Raw genomic sequence first — 24522 nt, 5'->3', positions numbered from 1 at the left:
GTCTCTTTTCACCTCTCACACAGTCCTCCCCGCCACCTGCCACCTAAGCATCGTAAACACACCCACGCATGTGCCCCCCCCCCCCCCACACACACACACCAACATATACATGCCTCATACACACATGGCAGCATGGCTGCGAAAGGTCGGCTGAATGCCAGTTACAATGTGATGGCTCTCTGGTCCCCTCTCATGGTTCCCCCTACTGATGTGCTCATCAATTATACACGGCCTGTGCATTGTGTGTGTGTGTGTGTGTGTGTGTGTGTGTGTGTGTGTGTGTGTGTGTGTGTGTGTGTGTGTGTGTGTGTGTGTGTGTGTGTGTGTGTGTGTGTGTGTGTGTGTGTGTGTGTGTGTGTGTGTGTGTGTGTGTGTGTGCGCGCGCGTGTGTATATGTGTGAGGGTGCACTCGTGTGGATCTGCAGTTGTGTCAGAAACGAATTCTTGCTTGGTGTGAAGGCTTCTGGGTAGAAAGTGGGAGACAGCGACATTCAAGTGGTTTGAGGCTGTGCTCCTCATGAATGTGCTCTCGGCTGTTTCTGTGCGGCGTGTTTCCTGTAACTGTCATAGGATGATTAGATATGGAGACAGTGAACAATTTATGTGAAGGGAGTTCAAAGAAAGTGTAGAGTTTTCAGCGGCAGCAGATGCATTGTTTTGTGTTTCTCGTCCTCCCCTGGCTTTGCTCGGGGATTCTCTCTTCTTGCTTTTTTTTATCAGGGGATGCTACAGAATGGATCCATGAAAAGTGCACGCAGGAAAAGGAGATTTCTTCGGATTAGTCGTCTTTAATCCGAGGGAGCCAAGATGAAGTACGGCTGCGATGAAAAAAATGAATGAAATTGTGGTTACGTTTTGTCATCAGCATCACCCACGCTGGAGGGCCATGTTTTGAGCCTTTTTTTCCACATTGTACTGTGGTTTTTTTTGGAGCAAACAAAAGGAACTGAAAAAACACAATCGCCTCTCTGTCATCGTTGACAGCTGACAGAATAACATTAGAAATGCTGGCCTCTTGGCGGACCCTCTGTGAATCCTCCATTTGACAGCTGAAGCTGCCCTGCTGCCCCTCCCCGAGGGAGGAACTGGCAGAGAGGGAGAGACAGATGCAAGAGTTGCAGCAGAGTTGCCCTTCAGACTCGAAACACCTCCACTGTAGCTTTCTACGCACAAAATGCTTATGTGACTTCTTTCACATGAAAGACGACATATGATTCATCGATATTGTGTCATAAGTCAGTTGTGTTCAATTCATTTCCATTGTCATTTAATGAAACATTTTTCATATTTTCATAATCATAAATTAAGTGCACACTTAACACTAAACGAGTACCAGTCAAAAGTTTGGACACGCTTTCCCATTCAAGTAAATAAGAAAGTGTTTCCAAACTTTTGACTGGTACTGTATATGAAATGGATGATTAGTCTAGTCAGCCTATAACACTGCATCTAATAATTCTATGACAACATAACGCACTCATAAACGTAAACCACAGATTTAGTTCTGCATTCATGATGCAAACATTTTCCACACTAATCCCCATCTCCTCTGTATCTCTGTAGCAATATGCACGTTGGTGCACTTGTTTGTCTTTTTAAACATGTGTACACTGTCCCTTATCTGTTATATCCTTTCCTTCTCCACATTTGCCTTCCTGCTATATTTCCCCTCCCCCAGACTCTGTCACACTGTGTCCTGTAGCTAACCAGCCGTGACTCCTGGAGCCAATTGGTTGTATGAACTGCACACAGGGGCCTCGTGGCATTTTAGACCAATGTGGGAAAAAATCTCAGACAGAATGGGATTTGACCTCTGGTTGGGAATTCTATCAATTTCCAGTCAACATTAGCCACAAGGTCACTGGCACTGATTAAACAATGTCTCATCGTGCCACATTAAAGCACTCTTAAAGCTCTTTGTTTGGGAGTACAGTATTTATTTAGCCACATCCAGCAGAGAAGGCTGTAGGAACATGGTCCTCTTCATGGCAGGGCTTTATTAGTCTCCCAGTCGTGTCAGTGGCGGCGGTTCTAATTATGCCCTGTCACTTTGTCCCCTGCTCCCCTTGTCTTCTGCCTCGCCGCCTTCCCCATATATCCTCCACTTGTTCTCATTATGTTGTCATAATAGTTCAGACTTCTCTCTTACAACTGCTTAATTCATTTAAAAAAATTTTTTTTTTGTAATCTCATCAAATGATAAGATTTTTCTTTCTGGTAGCAGTCTTTACTGCATCGGTATATCTTCCAAAAATGTAAAATGTGCTGAGCACCCAGTTCAATTTTAAATGGACTGTATTTATGCAGCACTTTTGTATTCCTATTGAACTGATTGACTTGAAGCCCTTTACAGTACGCACATTCACCCATGCACACACATCCGTATAGCGCTGCTGTGAGCCTTCAAGTTGTCTGTGGACTAAAACAGCCATTATGATCGTTGCATGTTGAGGACTGATTCTTCTACGCCATGCTGCCGCTCTCTGCTCCGGCTGGCACAACAGGCATTGCCTATTCTAACATCTGATAGCATTCGGTCAGATTGATGGCACCGGGCACCTTGCTCATGATGGTTGAGACATTAGAGAAGGGTGCAGGAGTTAAGTGTCTGATGGCTGCAAAAAAAACCCACAATTTGTTGTGTTTGTTTTCATGGCAGTGTTTGTGGGTGGGAAGCCCGTGAGGGATTGCATCCTTGCAACTGTGCCTGAGTAGCTTGTCACTATCAGGTGAAGAAGAGGAAACAGTCTGTTCTCTCCCTCCCCCGGTTCTACTGCTCGCGTTGTGAATGGCTGCAGTGTAGGGCCAGCCAATATGCAGCAGAATTTCATATAAATGTATTGATCATAACTGCTTTCATATGAGAGGTAATTGCAAAAAGTATTTGAAGTAAAAAAAAATACGTGCAACTGCTGATCTGGTGGAAAAGGTATTCTTTTCCTTTGATATAAATTGGCATACCGATTTTTTTCTTTTTCTTTTTCTTTCAAACAAGCTCTTTATGTGCATTCACATGATTCTGGCAACTTTGTTGCTATGGCACCAGGGATGTGCATGAGCGGGAAAAAATAGGTCACCTTTTTTTTCTCGTGTGAACTGAAATACCGTCAGCTGGTCTCACAGAAGCACGATGGATTCGATGCTTACATTTGTTCTTGAGTAGAAAGGAAATCTCTTGACATTTGGCAGTTGTTAATGCTGTGTGTGCAATGTTTTCTCTGGATACAAGTGGATAGATAGAGCCTGAGTTAGTTCAAACAGGGTCAGAGAGATGGAGACTTATTCATACACATCTATAGCCAGGCCGAAACGCTCTCCTGAGACGAGCTGCTCCTCCCAGGGGCAATTGATAAATTGTTGTAATTAGAGTTCAGGTCACTCAGTCACGAAGGTCCGCTGTGTTCTGGCCAGCGGGCTGGGAAAATGGTGTTAGCCATTTCTGCTGCGTCTCCCGTACCTGAGGGACGAGAGCCTGCAACGGTGAAAGTGAATTCGATGTGACGCTGACTGCCCCTGGCCTCAAACCGAGGCAGCACTTACACATGGATATTCTGAATAAGGTGAGAGGATGGTGTAGCATGTGGGTGCGTCTGCACTCATGTATGTGTGTTGTGCTTTGGTGTATCTGTGTGTGCCCTATGTGTGTGTATTAGTGGGAGGTCCTCAGTCCTTATCCTTCCTCTACGAGGAATAAGTGGACCCATGGACGGACATTGGCACACAAGCGAAACAAAGCACTTAAGTGAGCTCGCCCTCACACCTGCGGCTTCAAATGAAGATTATCCATCTTCTTTTATATGTCTGCAGGTGCATGTGCTCAGGGACACGATGGGTTATTGTCGAGAGAGCAGAAAAAGGCAGGAGCCACTGATTAGGATTATCTCAAGAATGTCTCTGTCATTGTGCCGGATATGAGGCGCAGGAGCAGACAGCTAAACTGATTAAGGCAGATTTGAAAGAATGATGCAAGTGGAGACAGTCATATGGATGTGATTGTGTCTCTCTCTTTCTCACTCTCTCACACACACACACACACACACACACACACACACACACAGGCTACATATAGCCAGAGCCAAATTATTGCCCGAGGAGACTTGAAACAAATGCATCCTCCTGATTTGATAAGAATTGAGCAGCATGAAGGGGCCTGTGCTGGGCAGTTAGAGCGGGACCATATGGTGGCACAGGGCTCGCTCCTATCTGCCAGCTGAGACACTCCCACCTCTGTGGCAGCTGATCCTCCCACCCATCAACAAATTGTGCAGAGGGAAATAATAAAATGTATCTTTATTCTTCCAAAAATATGAAATGGTGTTCTCAAAATGTTTCCCCAGACCTTTTTGTGCGCCTGAAAAAAACCCCCCTCATTCACAGATATTTGAACCTCATTCAAATATCTGGTTGTGTATTTGTAAAAGTGTCAAGTTTGCAAAATGTGTAATACAGTTTTGCAACTATAGAAATAATTAGTGTGTATGGATTAAAAAAAGTGTGCAGGAATATTTTCCACCGTGAGGTTTCAGAAAGTCTGAGAAAAACAACACACAAATCTCTTCTCCTGTGCCTATGCTGTAAGTTACCAGCTTGAACTTCAACCCTGTATTGATGCCTGAGCTAACACATTGCCAAGTGACGCAGTCCGACATTCACTGAAAAATACTCCCCCAAATTGTGTATACCCGTAACCGATCATCAACACTGATGCATCACTCACTGCTGCTATTCCCACTGATGCCTTTTTTAAAGTATTTTTTATTTATTTTACTCTAATTCTAATTTAACTGAACAAAGATGATTCACTGTTCTCTAAACATTAACACATGTAGATGTTACCCGTCCAGCATCTCCCTGCTGCCCTCCCCTCTCCACTTTCCCCCTCGGTCTCTTAGCTGGATGCTGCAGGACTTCCTGGGGGCAAACTCCAGGAGGCTGGACTGATGATGAAAGGTGTCCTGAGATGACACACACACACACACACACACACACACACACACACACACACACACACCTGAAACCCCCCCACTGATAATCTGGTTATAACAGCAGGGGATCCATTCTTGAGCAACATAGTGCACGCTGTAATGCTGTGCAGAACATAAGCACGACTGTCCATCAGCATGATGCTAAACTTATTACCAAAACCTTTTAGCTGGAACAAGGGTGTGTGTCTGTAATGAGATTATCTCCGCGGTAGTGGTGAAAGTGAGGCTTAAAATTAGTAATGATAGGTCTACAGCCTCTCCTCTCTGCTTGTGTAGTGGCGCATAGTCGCATTAGGCTTCTGCACTTCTCCTCTCGAGGCATTCCTCAGGTCAAAAACACAGCAGATTGAATCAACGAGGGTGAGTCATCCCCCATGTGCTCTCTCAGTCTCTGTGCGTGTCCTTTAGCGTCGCCCCTCCATCTGCCTTCACCCGGGCTCAGTGAAGTGTAAAGCTTCATCAGAGGAAGAGGCGATAGAGAGCGGCAGAGGGGGCTGGCGAAATCGGAGGCCGAGAGCAACCGAGGAAGACGGAGAGAGGGAAGGAATAAGGGGCGAGCTGAGGTGAATAATGAGGCGAGATCAGTTGACTTAGAGATCAGAGGAGTTTGTTCCACAGAATGTGATGCACATCCAGGTCAAGGTATTCCAGCTTCATGGTAACTTGACAGTTATCAAGGTTATATGAGAGATCCTCTAATATTGGATATATTTGTTATTTTGTACGAGCAGCTTTAAAAATGTTTTCTTTTAAATCAGTTTTAACCCCGCTCCGAAAAAAAGAGTCATTGTGTGATTATTAGCAGCAGTTAAAAACAGAGATGAACGTGAAAGTCAATAAAAGCCTGTTTTTAAAGGGAGCCAGAATAAGATCCTGCAGAAATTAATTCCAAACAATGCGTAGCACAATAAGTAAATGCAGCTTCACCTTGTTACGTTTTAATCCATGTAACACTCAGCAGACTGGTCCCCGATGACCTACGAGGTCTAGATGGTTCAAAGTGTACAAACAAGATGTACTTAGGCCCTAAACCATTAAGGGATTAATAGACAAGAACATTAGGATCAGGCCCGAGAAAAGACTATTACAGTTGTCCATCCTACCTGAAATGAAAGCACGAATTAGCTTTTTCCTTGTCCTTAAAATGAGAGTCAATAATAACAACAAGATTTCTGTGTTGATTTTTAGTTTTCAAAGAAAGGGAATCGAGATTTGTTCCCACTTTCAGCCTTCCTTCTTCGGTACCAAAGACAAAAGACAATCTCAGTGTTGTTGGTTTAGTTGGAGGACATTTTGGCACATCCTCTCGTTAATTTGGTCGATGCACAGACGCTGCGATATAATTGAGTTTCGTCTGCATCGTTATGGTAAGCAACACTGTTCTCATGCATGATTTGACCCAGTGGGAGTATATAAGGGTTGAATAGGTGAGGTCCCAGAATTCAACCCTGAGGTGCTCCACACATCATACTATCTCGCTCAATTAGAAATGTCAATGTGTAGTTTACAAGGTACGAGTCCCACGACCATCTGATAAATCCTACTGACTTTGGAGATCACTTGACTTCTCATCTACCGTCATCAGGTCAAAATGTCAACACTTACAATATTGTCTTTTAAATACACTTTTAACTTGCAACATTCCCATAATGCTTATATGCTGAACTAAAATGGTGACCATGGTATAATCATTGTACCTGCCCAACCGATTCATGCCACTATAATCTCGTTCATATCAGAGGAAAGGCCAAATTCACTAAATTAATTCAATTCTTTATAAATGTGAACCGTGGGATGTGAGGCCAGTGAGTGATTCCAAGGTAGGCTACTCCTCAAGTTTGCATGGCAGTGTGTAATTATAAATATACGTAAATTGTGTGAAGCAGGTAAATTATGTACATATAAAATCACATTTTTGTATGTATTTGTAACTTATTTGGTGATGAACAGCACGTGCAGAAATGGTTTTCTAATGAGAGATTTGATGCTGGATAGAAGCTTACACAACAACGGCTCCTCAGGAGAACAGCAATTATAGAACACAAAACATTTCAGTTAAATGTATTCAAGCACTGTTTTTCTATTAACTGTGATAGACTTCAACAAAATAGACATTGAATCATATGGAAATGTCACCGTTTCCTTGTTATCAAGATGCTATTTGATGTTGTACTTAATTTGTTCAAAAGGCCTGAGGTGTCATCAACAATTGTGGAGTACTATGTAAATGGAGCAGGAGGTGGACAGAACTGGGAGAGAGAAAAGGCAGAGAAGGACCTAATAACAGTGTGTTTTTTGTTCTTTCTGTCCTGTCTACAGCAGGAGTCTGACTAATTATTACCTGCTCCTGAATACAGCAGAACAGCTCCCCATGGCACACGGTCTTTCACTAGTGGTAAAGTTCAGTTAATTAAACAACAGTAAATCTGGAATAGGTAGAGACAGGGCTGCAGCATTGATATTTAAGGCCAGAACATTTGAAAAATAGCAAGTTCTGTTGAAACTTTTAAGAAAGAGTAACAAAAACAATTAGTTTCTTTTGCTCTTTAAAATTGCATTCAGATCTGGATAGTAAAATTCTGACCTCTTATTAGTGTGGCTAAAAACAAAGCTGGATATTATGTTTTAGTAAGAGAATCAGTAGAGACTGTCATTATGTTAAGATAGTTGTTTACACGCTCTTAATTTTGTAGTGTCAATCATTTTTTTTTTTTTGTCAATAATGTTCTGTATTTTAGAAATCTGCTTGAGTCTCCTTCATTTTGCTTCATGGCACAGAGCTCTCCCTGGAAATTATAAAATAACGATGGGTTTTATTTAGCCGTACTACTCATCGCACCATGCAGATCATGCTGGAAAGGTGGAAATCAGGAGAGGAAAAGGAGAGTGTGGGGGCGGTGAAATGTGGTTATTTCAGTCTTCCACGGCTAGAAAATGAGAAGCCCTTCTGCTACTCAGTGGAGTTTTCATCTTTCAAGCGATATGAGGATGTTGCACAGCTTCCTTGAATTATACCAAAACATATTACGTATTGGTTTTACTGTATCTATTGCAGGGCTGTTGTATTGAACCTCTTTATATATATATATATATATATATATATATATATATATATATATATATATATATATATATATATATACAGCGGTTGCTGTGCCCTCCCTTTGTACCGTATGTACTTGCTACATTTTCTGTACATTTAGCAAATACTGCTCTACTCTTTATGAATTCTGTTATTTTGACACAATAACATTTTATGTTATTGCTAGACATTTTAATGTTTTCGTTAGTCGCAATTCTCATTTTAATGTTTTTAATGACCCCCCAAATTCTCCATCACTTCTTAAATGATTTTTTTGTTTTTGTTTTTTTGCTCTGTTCATATACTGCTACAGTGTGATCATTCCCCCCACAGGGACCATTAAAGTTTCATTTTGCCTTATCTCATGTGTAAAGTAAACAGATTCATTAAGCAGGTTGTGATCACAGTTGAGCAGTGCAACAGTGACGGTGATAAATTGCAGGAGCACATCACACCGAGCGTGGGGAAATCATCGCTCCCTCTGGGGAGAGGCGGCAGGCTGCAGCGACACTCTGGCTACAGGTGCAACAGAAGCTGTATTACTCATATAAGATCCCTATTATTCTGTGGCTGCGCACACGTGTATCTGCATACCCACTTTCCTTTGGAGTCAGCAGGGCTCTTGCACATTTAGAGGCAAAAATAATTTGTTACGTTGAGGATTCCAGTGTCCCTAGGCGCAATTGAATAAATGCTTGATTAAAAATCATAGTAAGCGTGATCAGTGATGGTAATAGGATAAATAAACAGAAACAGCCGTGTGTCCTGAACACTGTGCTGCTCCCTGGTGGGGCAGCGCCTCCTGACTAAAACTAGCAGCTGTTGAGCTGCACACCCACAACACTTTGTTCTGTCAATAGTTGTAAGGATCAATAGACGTTGCCTGTTCAGCTGCAGTATTGTCGTGGTGATGGTTCGTCACCCACAAAACAACACATTGATTTGGGGTGACCCCTACCCCCCGCCCGTTCCTTAAAGGCAATCCGATGAAACATCCCGTTCTCTTGTAGAATCAATTCAGCTCAGTGAAAACGGCAAGGAGCTCTGGTGCTAATGGGTGCAGCAAAAAATAGAGCGAACCCTGTGGACCGACGTGAACTTTCCAAAGATCAACTTGTCACAGCGACTCAGGAAACTTCCCTGAGGTGAGCTGTGGGTGACAGCTGCTGTTGCTCCACTGGCTCAGGTAAATGCCAGAAGCCCCACTTGGAAACACTGGCTCGCACACGCACGCACGCACACACACACACACACACAAACACACAGCCTTGATAAATGACCTTTAATAGGTTTAAACCAAATAACCAGCTAATATCTATTTCAAACATTTCTTCAATTCACATTTTTTGTGTGGGGGTTTCAAGTACAGTCAATTGAAAATAATAGACAATTGAAAGGGACCGTGTCATCATCATCCAGATTTATGGCTGCAGCACCGAGAAAGACCACCAGGTGTCTGTAGAGTAACAGGGATATGACAGAATCACATAAGAAGGCAGACAGTGATGATTTCCCTTGGCCAGTTCCTGCTCTTCATACTGCTTTGCCATCCTCGGTGCATTTATCACGCGCAAACACACGGAAACACACACACACCTCCACCGCTCAAAGCAGCACCAGCAGGTTCTAATACTGCAGCAGTGTATTCACACTGTGGCCATGCAGTCGGGCCGTCACCAGGGCAGCCAGAGGAAGCGATGTGGCAGTTCAGAACGAACACATAATTACAAATATTAAAGTTTGCACTCAGACAACACACGAATGTCAGGTTGTGTGCTAATATACTGTACAGTACACAGTGGCATGTCAAACTGTTAAGGTCACTACAGCTCAGCTCCTCACTCACATGTTCTGCTTTGTGTGTCATGGCCACACTTTCCGAGAAGCTGTTAAGGTCGGTCATGAGGAGACCTTGACTTGTAGACCTGTTTGAGTCACTCTTAAAAAACCTTCTGCTAACACACGTATACGAGAGCGTATACGACAAACGCTTCAGAGAGAATGCAAGCAGACTAATTTTGTAGTCACCTTTTGAAAGTCACCTTGTAAATGCCTGCTGCAGTCTTGGCCTGAGCTCTGTGAGGGAATAGTACAGTTATGTCGGAGACCAAGGAGCAAGACACAGGTTTTGGATTGATTTTTATTTACCCCCAAAATGACCAAAAAATGTAAGTATTACCAACTCAACTGGGCCCTAAAATGAGACTGAACTCAAAATCCTTCAGTATAAAGTGCAACAGAGTGACTGACTGACTTTAGCAAAGCTGAAAAGTGACCGTAACACGACACTGACCTAAAATTAAAGAAACTGCATAATTTCTTCAACACAAAACAAGACAAATGCTATCCCCCCCCCCAAAAAAAATTGAATTTCAACAATGGGATATTTTTCATATGGTGACCAGTCATCCCCTGGACCAGTGTCATTGTTACCAGTGTCATTGTTACAGGCAAAAGAAAAGAAAACAATGTCAAAACATTTTTGAAAATAACATAACTCAAAAAAATACAGCGTTAAACTAATTGTGCATGCTCCATCTTGAAAATGATGTATACAATTGTTATGAAATCAAAATCGTGCTGGTTGTGTAATTATATGGAAGTTGCCTCGAACTTGCATGTGAACCAAAATAATTGAGAGTCACCAGATGTTTGTGTGGCCGTCTCAGTACTTGGGCATTAGTGATACACGGTGATTCACACTTTATATTCTTCGAATTCAGCTCTTTTCTTCTGGTGAAGTGAATGATGAATCATGATCGGAGCCTTTTGCTGTTCGAGGCTCCCAAAAAATGTCTTTGAGCAGATAACATGTCGGCACTCATGCACATTTCTCCCTGAGCAGCTCCACCTGCACCTATGATGGATGATGTTTGTGCGGATGATAACAGTTGACACGCACGACGCATCTCCCACTAACCACGTTGTCCTGTGTGTGACAGTAAAGGGGAGGCGGCTGCCATCGAGACAGAGCTACTGAGGGACTACAGGTTCGGACAACAGCAGCTGGTAGAGATCTGGGGACAAGCGTGCGCTCTCGCCATCACCAAGGTCTGTGCACATTTCTGTCTCCCAGAAACTCGTTTGTTGTCTAGCCCCCTTTCATATTTTTTTTCCTTGCTCAATTTCCCCTGGTTCTCTGTCACTATGAAGCAGAACGCAGCACAAGGCAAACTCTTCTTTTCCTATTTTTAAGTCATTTATAATTTCCATCCATCCGTAGCTGTGTGGTCATGGGATGATCCAGTCCAATACTATCACTATAAATCAAGGGTGAGACAAATAACAGCATTCCAAGTTTATATAGGTTGGGACGTTTTTTTTGTATTGTGAAACAGACCAATACTTGATGGGGCTGTTATGCTTTCGAAGCTCTTTTCTTTGGACCGTTAAACCAGCGGCCTCAACCGCTGAACGGTGGTTTACTTTCTACAGTGATGTGTGTGTTCCTGTGCATTTTTGTGTGTGTTTTGCAGTCCGCTGCTGTAACAACAGCAATTCCAATTCTTTTTTTCATATGTTTTCAATGAACTGAAGAGTTGTATCCCGTCGTCCGTGCTGCTCGGTCTTTGTAAATGCTAATTAAAGCAAAGCAGCTCAATAATTGTCCATTTACAGATTTCTTTTTTTTATCAGTCCTTTCACCAATCTTGTAGGTGTGAGGATTAACACAAATTCATTCAATCATTTCTTTGTGAGAGCTTTTTTCAGATTGTTTTATTTATTATTATGTCTGAATAAAACCAACCAATGCAAAACCATTGTTAGAAGCTCAAGTCAAAGAAAATCAGACAGTGGCCAGATCTGTTAAATAGCCTATACTGTGTCAGCAAATCTTTCTAATCTAAAGGTTAGTTTAACTTTTTAAAAGAAAGAGAAAAAAGCGCCCCACTAATCAGTCTGTCTCTACCTCAGTGATCACCACAACGCCGAGCGAGGCCCTGGCCTGACTGTTCAGTTGTTGAGGGCAAAAAGTCACAGCTGCTGCTACTTACACTTTCTCCATTTGCATAAACTTCCATACCGAAACGTCTGATCATCGTGGAGAGGAAATGTCCTAATTGTCGGTGACATTTACCTCCAAACATTTGAGCAGCTCACCTCGGGGCAGAACACCTGAGCTCACTCTGTGCTCTGCGCTCCTGAAACCACACCGGTCCAGAGCCACAGCTCCTCTCCTCTGGTGTGGTTGCACTTCCATTCTGCCGTGATCTGGAACTATGTTGTGCCAAGAGAGAGAGAGAGAGAGAGGGAGTGTGTGTGTGTGTGTGTGTGTGTGTGTGTGTGCGCGCCTGTCTGTGGAGGGCTGTTGGGAACACATGTGGTTCCCTTTGACCAGACCACTGGCTTGGTTTCATGCCACACTGGTTTCCTTAGTGGACTCTTCAACGGGCTGTGATGAATAAGAGTCTGAGCTGCGAGACACATGAAACCTTGCATTGCTGAGGGATGAGGAGAAAAAGGGGAAGGAGACAAAGACACAGAGAAACACACAGAAGCAGAAACACGTGTTATATAAACCACTGAAAAATAGTTGTTAAAAACCGTTTTGATGAGACACCTTAAACAGTTTTAGAAAGAGCGAAGGCAATATACATAAGGGATATTGTTTATGACAATAATATTTTCTACAATATAACCAAATACCAATGCAAAATGAGAAATTTATCATAAAAGAACAAGGAAAATCTGGTTGATTTGTGTCATACTTGATTCATTATAGTAAGACATGCTCTAATCAATACTTTTTAGTTAGTTCATTTATTATTTTTAGTTAACTATTGGTCATATGTATAATGTGTGGGTGTCACATGTCAAACCCACATTAAATTGTTGCCCAACTTTCTGTTTCCCTCAGCTGGATGAGGGATTTTTTGCAACCCTCATCAAACTTGATTCCAGCTGCAGCAGGCCAGCGAAGACCCACTGTGCACGACCTGCTCAGCAAAAAACAACACAAAAACAAAGTTAACAACTAGCTCATTGAACATTTAGTTGCCCAAAGGAGAGATATTTGGTTTGGTGGAGACCAAAATGGAGCCAAAAAGAGAGTAACTATTACTCTAAATGTAGGCAACCTTTTGCAAACACGTGTCACATCGATTTGATAAGGTGTAAAAATGTCATTGCCGTGGTTACAGCTTGTGCTAGTTTGACTTGGTCATTGTATTTATACTTCCTGGAGCTTATAGTGCTGCTTATATGATTTCAATTAGTTTGGCTTTCATTTTATTATGAATAACCATTGGTGATTCGGTTTATAAATGTTTACTGTCACAACACATTGTTCAACCTAAGGACACTGATACATTCTTGGGGTATGACAGACGGACAGACAGCAACATTTGAAAGAAAGTGAAAAAGAAAACGAGGAACACGAGGAAGACAAAAGAGGGAGTCAGAGCTGAGACAGGCAGAGTGGCAGCATCAGTCAGAGGTAGAGGCTTTGTGTGTGAGTATGTGATTAAACCCACCACATCCACTTCCCCTCTATTATCATCGGCCCCTGCCGGCCCCTCTACCACCAGCCCCAACAGCATAGCCTTACTAGACAAACATGGCCTGGACACCATGGATGTCTGCTGCCCACAGCCGCCAGCAGCACGCTACCGCTTAGATGACATCACTGCTATTTAAGGAAAATTACAGCAGAAGGAGATGCAGACTGATTTCACTGATTTCACTACAGGGCCTACTGCTGCTGGCTTCCAAGTATACCACACAAACGAGCACGTGTTCAGTCGCGCGCACACACACACACACACACACACACACACACACACACACACACACAGACACGGTTTTCTGTAACTAATCCGTTTACTGTTCCAGCAGCCACAGCCACCGGGTCCAGACTGTGCATGTGTGTGTGTTTCTGTATCAGTCTGAGGCTTTTCATCACCTGAGAGGAGACGGGAGATGTTTTTGTTACCCCCACAGCAATAAATTTGCCGAAAGTTTACAGGAGCCCCGGGACATGAGTTTGGTCTTCTAGTGGTGCACTAGTAAAGGCACTATTTCTCTGCATATGAGTGAGTATATTTGTGTTTTTTAGGAGCCTGATAATGTTTTCTCAGGATCAGTGTGTGTTTCAGGTTGATTGGAGGTGAAGGCACATGTGTCTTTAACATTTACTTCAAAGGGCTACTCCCTCGGTGACCTTACTGCAATCAAGACGGCCATATTTTTGGTGTGTGTGAGAAAGAGTGTGTGTGAGGTGGGTCCTGGCAGCGCTTTGCTCTGTTGACCCTGCACTCTTCCTCGAAATGCCGCCTGAAGTTCAACATCATACATATATATGATTTAACAATATGTCAAAAGGTCTATCGAAAAGATCTACAGGAGAGGAGAGGGAAAGTGAAAAGTAGCCACCGGATCACAAACATGCTCGACCGATGCAACAAACCGTCTGACTGCACTAGTAAACAATCTCCTTCACATCAAAAATATCATAAATATCTCAAACACTGCAAAACATTTGAACCAGTTATAAAAGTGTTAAAGCAGTGTTTTTCTCTGAAACAAAATCATTTGTTGTCAATGCCGTTTTGAACATTTTTGAAAACAAGTGACATCATTTTTGAATAAAGTACATCATAGACGTGTATTGAGATATAAATCGCCTGATAGATTAAAAGCTATTATCGCTGCTGGATACAGATCCACTCAACTTGAGTGTGTTTTGGCCATTCTGTCAGCTTTTTGCTGCGCATCACATCAAAAAGCATGAGGAATTAGGTTTTTAATATGGTAATTATAGTCTCAAAAGTCATAACACCCCCCCCCCCCCCCCCCCCCCCAAAAAAAAAGTAAAACAAAGGAGCACTTTCACCGGAGCACTTTTCACAGACACCATCGACAGGCATCAATTAGACACGGTCTATGCCTCGTCTTTTGCTAAATTGCCTTCACCCACTCAGCCCTTTTAATGCCCACCGTGAGAAACATTACTGGTTGGGGTGGAGAGAGCGTTAGAGTGTATCAAGCTTCTGTTGCGAGTGAGATGAGTCGAATTCTCGAAAACATAGAGGAGTGCTGCCTGAATTGATCCTGCCTGCCCCCCTCATGGCTGCCCACTTTCAACAGTCCTGCTCTAATCGTTCCTCCAGCAGCACAAAGTGGCTCCAGCATTGATATCACGGATCCGATAGGTAACCCTAGAAGTATTCAGACCTCCTCATGTGAATTTTTGTTTGCGAAACACGTGAAAAACACCCCAGCAGGCACGGAGCAGTGTTAGAATTCACCACGAGTTATGTTTTTGTCCACCAGATGAATCGAAGTCCAATATTCACTCTCCCCTTAGCGCTGGTTTTTGTTTCCACCAATTCCTGAGGAAAACAACGTTCATTTTACCCACTGACGATCGCTGCCTGACACTTCACATTGAGCAAGTAGTATGTGATGGGATTATTGGAGGAAATTTGATTAGAATAGCTTCTTGCTGCATGTGGAAAAATGGCTGAAGGTCTGAATAGACCCCCATCACACTACACAAGGTTAATTTGATCCCTTGTTAACAAAGAAATGAAGATTGGTACAGCAGGGTACGGCTCTATCAGATATGGTTTGTATTTAATAGCTGGTTGCAGTAATGATTTATAGCATTTCCTGAGTGCCACGGTGAGGTGTAACATTAAGATCGCGTTACGCTGATTGTCTCATTAGATATGGCAATGACAGACATGATCCTGATATATTGTTGTCCACCTTTAGTTTCTCCCGCCTGCCTCTCTTTCGCTCAGTCACTCCCCGCCCCTCTTTTTTTAATATTACCACCAGCACCAGGGCCCTCCGCGCCCATAACACACTCTCCTCCATCTCATCAAGCCTGTGTGATGATTTCTCAGCTGAGCGGTTATGAAGGAGATAACAGCAGCAGTCTCATCGCTCTAGTTAATGCACTCTGAGCCTTGTTACATCCAATTATCCAACGTGGAGGATGGCCTATTTCTCCATGTGAACTCTCTCCTGTCGTGAATACATTAGTGGAAGTGTGGAAGTTAATGGGCTTCGTGCACATTGGAAGAATTTTGGCTTATTTCAGGCTCAGGAAGTTAAATTAGTTATTCAAAGGTAAACCACGCCATATGCTTTGATTCAAACACAACTACATTGTCAGATTGTCTCCGACAACAATTTTTACTTGTTTTCTTCTTTTATTATACTGTAATTTTTAAAAATATAAATCCTGTTGGTTTGTTTGTAGGACGATCAGAAGAAAAAAAATACGAGTGGATTACCACAAAACTAGGTGGAAGGATGGGACATGGGGCCAAAGAAGAACCAATTACATTTTGGCAAGGATCCAGACAAAGGGGCGGAGCCATTCTTCTCCTAATGCATGGGAAAAAAAATTGGCATATTTAGGGGACTGATATCTATGATATCTGAATCGTCAGAGCAATTTAGTCCAGTTTGTGCCATTTCAGTTTGTAATCTGAGGTGAAACGACTGGGCTAATTCGTTTTGCGACTTGTGTTTTGACACTTTTAATGGGCAGGAATTCCCTAAAGTCTGCAAGAATTGTCTCCCTCAGTTCAAGTTCTTTTTCCAGTTGAAGAAATTTGCTAAGGTAGACCGTTGCGCATGCTGGTGCAGGTTGAAGAGGCAGATGCCAGCAGCCCGCTGCAGCCAGGGCTGAGATGGAAAGTGTGGTGTATTAATGGAGGCATCCCACAGCACGGACGATGGTATTTTTTTTCCACCGCCGCCAGGTTTATTTTAATGAGACTGGATCTTTTCTCATAGATGGAAGAGACAATGGACCTGGTTCCCTTTCCACGCTCGCCTGGCATGTCTGGCATGCTGCAGGAAGGCTCTCTGAATATGATGGAGAGGCCGAGGCACAGATCAGATGACCTGCCCTGAATAAGATTCCAAAGTCAAAGGGATCACACTGAATACTGATGACAATCGTCCTTCCTCCTGTTTTTGCCTCACTAACCCTTTCTATTGTCTCTTCCCATCCATGTGTCTTACACATTTCCATTCACCTAGTCATCAGCTCCATTCTAACTCATTGTTTGCCTCTTGTTTTGCCTCTCCACCAGGCCTACCCTCTCAGCTCCCTAGCGAAGAAGCAGCCAACAGTGCTGGTGATCTGTGGTCCGGAACAAAATGGCTCCATCGGCCTTGTGTGTGCCCGACACCTCCGCATGTTTGTAAGTGAACTACTGCACAAAGTGTGCAATAATACAGTGTACAAAAGCAGCCTTTCAGCAGAGTTAATCCCTACTATATTCGATCACACAACAAATGATCCATTGTACGCACAGTCTGGTGCTTGCACAGATGATATCAGAGTTGAAGAAACAATCTTAGCCCACGTCAGGATTAACAGTGGATTCCCTATACAGGCCCTCTGTGCTTCACACAATTTCATTTCAGCTCCTGTAAATGGTTCAGAGACGTTATCCCATTACCCTCTCTGCAAGGGCACTCAGACAGCCATGATATCATGCTATTGTTACTCTCGTTAAAGCTGTCTGCGTCTTGTGCTCGGCTGCCACGATATGATGTCAGGACCATGATTTCTGCCTCGCAGGACACATACTGACTGACAAATTCAAGACAAACTGTTTTTGGACGCGGGACCCATCCCCTCCAAACACATTACACATCATCGCTGGAGCTGAAAGAGTATATGTTTGCAGCGCAGTTCATTTGAGTGCACGCTGCCTATGACTTTATTGGAAGGAAAATAATGGATTTGGGTTTTTAAGGATCTTTGGTCTAGAAAAGCATGCATCCATTCACTCTACCACATGTGCCTGACATGCTGGATTTACAATATAAAGAATAAGGAGCTTCTCAATAACTTAACCTGAAGAAAAAAAAAGCTTTTAAAATCATTTTGGGCACTGATTCCCTCTTTCTTATAAGTATAATTTATGTGCTTTGTCTGCTATTTTATTCTTTTTGCTTTGTTCTAGTGTTTGACTACACGCTACAATAGGCCGACTGGGACCGGGCTTGTCTGAGTTTGCTCTAACTTCAGTAACTTAAGCACTTAGTTTGGACTGTGAATCTGATGTGAGAGTGTGTGTTTTGCATGGTGCGACGTGATCCCTGTCAGCAGGGAGACATGCACCCATACACGTGAGACACCACAAACATTAGCACAGACACACACACACGTGCAACCCCCCGCCCCCTCCCCATCCGACATGGCGTTGAGCCCCTGATGCAGAGCTGTGAATGTGATCAGACAGAGCATAGAAATGAATGATCAGCTGCAGGCGAACGGGCCAGCTCGCTTCTCACGTCACTACAAGCTGTTCGTGTTCACGGAAATCAGGTTGTGTCTGAGTCTGTCGTGCACCGTTGATTATTTCCACTGATGGGTATGTGGAAAAACATAATGGTGCAGAACGGACAACATAGATATTCTTTGATCAAAGCTAATGTTGGATGAGAATGAAAAAAAAGTTCCGATGTGTCGTTAACATTACTGTGAAACAAGTGGATGTGATGTTGAAAGTTTGGCTCACTACATCACTACATGTGCTCTATAGGTAGTAACTGCATGGTCTGTGATGTGAGTCACGTTTCAATAGCATGATGAACCCAATGCAACAGTGTGCAGCAGACCGTCACAGCTTTGTCACTGTATATGATTCAAATCTGTCTCAAGCAGACTGGAGAGAGCACACAGCTGGATATTACAATGGATGTAAAAATTTATGTTTTTCTTATTGAAATGTTAGCTGTTGCATTAGATAAAGACTGTATTGTCCCACAGACATCATCCCTTCATTCTTAATGGGCTGTATATGATGAACGGAATACTACAAGACACCACCATCCCTCAAGGAGAGGAAGTGTGACCCTGTTAAATGTGCCCTCTGCTTGTTTGTGTCTCACGGCTCATTTCTGTTCATGCTCAGTGACACTGACAGGCATGGCGAGCTTGTAGTTTCACTGCAGTGGTGATGGTTACACTAGGTCAAGGGCACACACACACACACACACACACACACACACACATTGTTTATGGCTCGGCTGCTCGCTGTCTGCTCCGTCGTGATGGAGATGATGTCAGGTGATCGTGACTGCGGAGGTCTGATTGGTTCAGGATCCCCAAGGACGGCGCGCTCAGTCTGACCTGACAGATCACTTCCTTTGTGCGGCAGCGCGCAGCTCACCCACATCTGAAAATCTGAAAACAGTCTCCATTTTTTTCTCAAGATACTTGAGTAAATCCACTTGGTTACTTTCCACTAGCAACTCAAAAGCACAAATAATGACCCAGTTTCCTTTGCTTGCAGTCAACAGGGTGTTCTGTGGATTATCAAGAGTAAAGGCACATCGTTGATCTTTCAAATGACGTGAGCACACAAACAGAGTTTAGTTCATCTCCACAGGATTGGAGGATTTCAGACATACTGTACACTGAAGCCCAGACATTTTCCTAAAGAACTAGTCAAATGTACAGATAATGCCAGAGTGAGCCCTGAGATGAAATGTAATTTGGGTGAACTGAAGCTCTGAAGGTAAAAATGTAGATACTTTATAATTATGTAGAAACAGCTTTTTGATATAACACAAATGTTTTACATTTTTAAACATGCAAACACACACACACACAGACACACACACACACACACACACACACACACACACACACACACACACACACACACACGGACACAGACAGTGACACGGGTTCCCAGGTTTAAGATTTATCTTTGTGACACTGTATGTAAAGGTCATGTATCGCAGCTGCTTCCTGCTGAGCATCACAGACCTCTCAGTCTGCAGGTGTCTGGATTTCTACTCTCCTCAGTTTATAAAGGAAGTATTCATTCAGGAAACGGGGCTGTAGAAAACCACAACCGCTGACAGTATATTTTCACTTCACTGCAGGCCAAATCTACATCGGTGCATTATCCACACTTAATACTGTCAGCGATTGCTGGATTCACTGGCTAAAGTGATGCTGTTGTGCTAACTTTGCTCTGTTTTTCCTCCTCTGCCCCCCCCCTTATTCCCTGTTGCCTCATCTCATGTAGGAATACGAGCCCACCATCTACCACCCAAAACGCTCCCCTCACAGTCTACACCAGGATTTCACAGTTCAGTGTGAAAAGATGGACATCCCATTCCTTTCCTACCTCCCCACAGAGGTCAGCAGCATTTTTACAGAAGAACCCATTGTAGCACACTTGACAGGGACCTCGGTGTTGTCTTTGCATGGTGTCCAGTGCGATTGTGAGACTACAGACTACTTTTCAAGCACGTGGGGTTGGTTATTTTGAAACAGCGTGTGTTGCTTTGATTAAATTAGACCATGGAATCGTATTTGCACCGATGGTTCCTAACCTTTTCAGTTTGTGGTCCCTCAAAAATGAAAACAGAGAAATGTGAATTGTTGTTTGAGAAGTTCATCCAAATTTCACATTGATCTGATCTCAACCTGATTGGCTAAGACTTCTGCTTAGCCAATCAGGGGAGCCAGTGAGGGGAGCCAGGCCAAGCGTGCCTCCTTTGAGCAACATTCAGTGTTCACTTACTTGGACAGGGCAGAGGACATCAACTGCAAACTGTAATGCACCACACTTGCATTGGCAGAGGGGTGTTGCTTTGCTCACTGCACACCCAAAACTAAAAAATATGGCAGTGGAATGTTCCGATGATAGGATAAATGGCAAAAAAAAAGAAGAAATAACCCTAACCCGCTGATGAAGAAGAAGTAAGCTATTCGATAATGCAAACTGAGGGTGTGTTCTGTTCAGGTGCAGCTCATAAACGACGCCTACAACCTGGTGATTGATGCCATGCTGGGCCCAGAGGCAGACTGTGCCAACATTAAGGAGCCTTACCCTGGCATTCTGGTCACCCTGAAGCAGGTCAAGATCCCCATTGTCAGCGTGGATGTGCCTTCAGGTAGGTGTTCGTACGAAAAACACTACATGATGAATGAGCCTTTGGCCTGCGGCCCAGGAGCATTGGCTCCCGGACTGGAGCTTGGAGAGATGTGCGGAAGATAAATCTTATGCTACAGTCGGCTCAGCATGAGCTCATCATACCCAAAATACTCTACCTGCTGATATTGGGCACAACAGGCAAAAAGAAATGATCATAATCCTTAAATTCCCCTTTTCTGTCTTCCTCAGGTTGGGATGTAGAAGAACCAAGTCAGGACGGGATAAACCCAGACGTTCTCATCTCACTTACAGCACCAAAGAAGTGCGCCGCGGGTTTCTCAGGGAAGCATTTCTTGGCCGGACGCTTCCTGCCCTATGACATCCAGAAAAAATACGATCTTAACCTCCCAGACTACCCCGGCACAGACTGTCTCATAGAATTGTAACACATGGCAAAACGTGAGAGCCAAGAGTGGCCACACCTCATTTTGAAGAACGTACAGTTGATCAATTATATCGTTTTGTATTTTATAGGTTGTTGATTTAGTGATCTAATGTTACAATCTCAGTTGTGCAAAACAGGCTGCATCTTGGCCAAAATGTGCTGTTGAGCTACAGTAGAAGGATTATATTTAGAAACTGTGGTATGAGTCATGTCTTTTTAGGGAACGGCATGAGGAAATTTGGTGTCTGTCAACTCGTAAAAGCTGTAGCATTACACTGTTTTCTGATTACTTCGCAAAAGACGGAAAAAGTCTTTTTTCCACAGTCATCAAGGGAAGATTAATTTTCTAGGATGCCAATAACTGGAAATTTTATTTCAAACATGAATGCTCATGTTCAAGCATCTTAAGCTCATATGTTTAGGAAGTGTGCTGCTGAGAGGAGCTGGTGTAGGTTGGTCAGTCTGCACTTCTTACTATTAATTGACTACTCTTGTTTCAGTTACGTCATTCGCTGGTTCAAAAGGTTTCTCGTCGTCCAACAAATAAAAAAAAAGGTTCAATTTAAAGAACGCTTAACTTCCTTGTGTTTTGTTTTCCGTCACTTAAAGCTGCAACGATCAATATATTTTATACTAACACAACAGTACTGAGATGACGAGTCCTCTCTGATTGGGCAGTTTTGTTGTGAAGGTAGGTATTTCAGCTTGTTTTACTTCCCCCATGTGGCCAGAAAACTGAAGTAAGTTTAGCTTTTGAGAAACTCCGACACAAACAGACATTACACGTACATGCTTTTAGTGGATAACATGCATCGAGCAAAAACAAAGAGATGTTCCAACAAATATTATTTCTTTGAATAATTCGCTGATCTTCCAAAACCGGAGCGCAGCGCACCTCTACTTCAGGATCCAAAGAACAAATCAGCAGGTGACCAAGCAGCACATCATATGCAATCGTGGGGTTGTGCTTCTCAGATGAGCACACACACTGTTACGTGTGTTTATAGGTTCCCAACTGGATTTGATTTTCTAATGGCCATAAACAGGTTTGATCCGACTATAATTGGGCTGTAGTGGAGGGTCTCTCATTATTGTTGAAGGCTCCAATGAGAATTACTGAGAGAGGCTGTTGGCGCTTGTTTATGGATGAGGTAGTTTGTATTTATATGATGCACAGGAGCTTCTTCTGAATACTCATGCAGTTATGCCCAGTGTGTGTGTGTGTGTGTGTGTGCGCGCGCACACGTGTGAGTGGGTGTAGACAGTCAGTGAAAAGGAATGTCAATCCGGTCTTTCGCTCTGTGGTATTAAATCTTCCAGAAGAGAACTGACGAGGGTTGTAGAAATATGTCTGCACGCTCAGTGGCCCTGTCTTTCATGGCTGTCCAATCCCTGTAAGGAAACAATGACTTGTCACCACCCTGTCGCTTGTGCTCCTCGTGAGAACGGCTGAGAAATGAGCTTTGGAGTCGCCCGGTGGCCTGAAGAATTGAACAATCATAACTGACAGCGGCACTTGTTTTAATATCCAGAGAGAGATTCTTACATGGAGAAGAAATGCGGTCAAAGGATTTAGTGTGAGCAGAAATAAGGCAGAAGGATTTAGTCAGTGCTGACATTGTACAACGTTCAAACGTTCAAATTATCATGATTTTCAGGACACATTTTCTCAGTAGCTAAAAAGATCCCAGTGGTTTTGATTAAACTGATTTTAAAAACAATCATTGCATGTTTTCATTTAATCAAAATAATTGTCAAACAGGTTATTCACTGTCCATGTGGACATTTATGGACGTTATCAGTTGGTTATTATTGGAAGATTTAATAAAGAGAGACTTATTTAGCTTCTTGAGAACACAGCATGTCTTATAGTCTTCCTATCCAAAATATCAACTGCATGATTATGAATCATTGCAAGTGTCTTTAATATTGTTGAAGTTGCCCGTGACTCTTGATTATGACAGAGGTGGAATTAGTATTAAGATTTTTTTACTGAAGTACCATCTAAAAATACTCCATTACATTTACAAGCACCAAAGAAAAAAAAATATTATCAGCAAAACTGTCAGGGTAGCAAAAGTAAACGTACTCATTATGGAGTAAAATGTCTCAAGTGGCTGATGCATTATCATATGTGACATTATTACAATGCTGATGCATCAGTGTGTCGACAATATGTTGCTGTTGTCGCTGGTTGAAATGCACTCCTAAGGGTCAGAAGGTCAACCTGGGGTGTTGTGAGATGAGTTTACTCCAATGAAATATTGGAAGCACAGTGAGGTTCGTCTTTAGTGTAACTGCTAACAGCAATATTTCTGAACTTAAACCCCACCCAGGTGCTGCTGTTCTTTGAGGGTGAACGAATAAAAAATGTTGTAAATGCCGATTTAATCTTTGACAGTGTGTTGAATTCTAGATTGTGTAATTTTTGTAAAATCCCAATATGAAAATTCTGAAAAGTAACCAAAAAACTTTGGTTCTCAGATAAATATATTAGAGTAAAAATGAAAACATTTCTCTATTAAATATAGTTGACTAAAATTAAAAAATGAAACAAACAAGTAAATGCATTTTGTTATTTTTCACCACTACTTAAAAATACAGGATCTAACTATTAAAATATCTTTCAAGAGGGAGGTGGATCTATTTGGAGAAGAAATCCCCATAAAAGTAGCTGATTAACACCTTTTTTTATTTCTCAATCTGAGGGATTCGTAAAAGCGTAAAGTGTGCATACCTTCTTTTAATTTCCAAGGAATTTACAATCGCCATTTCTAAATAGCAACAATTAACACAGTGCTAATAACCCTGCGTACATTGCACTTCATAAGCACGTCTCGTGTCTGCGCTCCGAGGAGCTTTTCCTGAATGGCATGCCATATGACGCCACTTCCACTCTTTGGCAGCGCGTCGGCCTGCAATCAGAGGCTGTAAAAAAGTTACAAAACTGAACCAGAAGTCGGACCAGCAGAAAAGCAGCATCTGGCTCTGTACTGTGTTTGTTGGAGGGGCAGATACGGAGAGGGAGACAGATGGGGGGGGGGGGGAAGTGAAGGACACGACGTTTTACAAAGGATGATTAGAATTGTCTTCCTTCATTTGATACAGAATAAACAGCTAAAAGCCTCAAGTTGTTATCAT

General features: G+C 42.8%; 1 protein-coding gene across 1 annotated transcript in view; it reads left to right on the top strand.

Annotated features, from left to right (window-relative positions):
• Positions 1 to 21958, top strand: part of yjefn3 (YjeF N-terminal domain containing 3) — a 33977-nt gene extending 12019 nt beyond the window's left edge. The window contains exons 2-6 of the mRNA XM_035647410.2: positions 11010 to 11118; positions 17121 to 17231; positions 20082 to 20195; positions 20805 to 20955; positions 21186 to 21958. Coding sequence (XP_035503303.2) covers positions 11010 to 11118; positions 17121 to 17231; positions 20082 to 20195; positions 20805 to 20955; positions 21186 to 21382 — 682 coding nt within the window. The 3' untranslated portion in view covers positions 21383 to 21958. The remainder of the gene's footprint in view (positions 1 to 11009; positions 11119 to 17120; positions 17232 to 20081; positions 20196 to 20804; positions 20956 to 21185) is intronic.
• Positions 21959 to 24522: the final 2564 nt, after the last annotated feature.

The sequence above is a fragment of the Scophthalmus maximus genome, chromosome 13, assembly GCF_022379125.1.
Source record: "Scophthalmus maximus strain ysfricsl-2021 chromosome 13, ASM2237912v1, whole genome shotgun sequence".
Lineage (NCBI taxonomy): Eukaryota > Metazoa > Chordata > Actinopteri > Pleuronectiformes > Scophthalmidae > Scophthalmus > Scophthalmus maximus.
The sequence above is the reverse complement of the archived record's forward strand: the minus strand, read 5'-3'. Positions and strand labels throughout refer to the sequence as shown.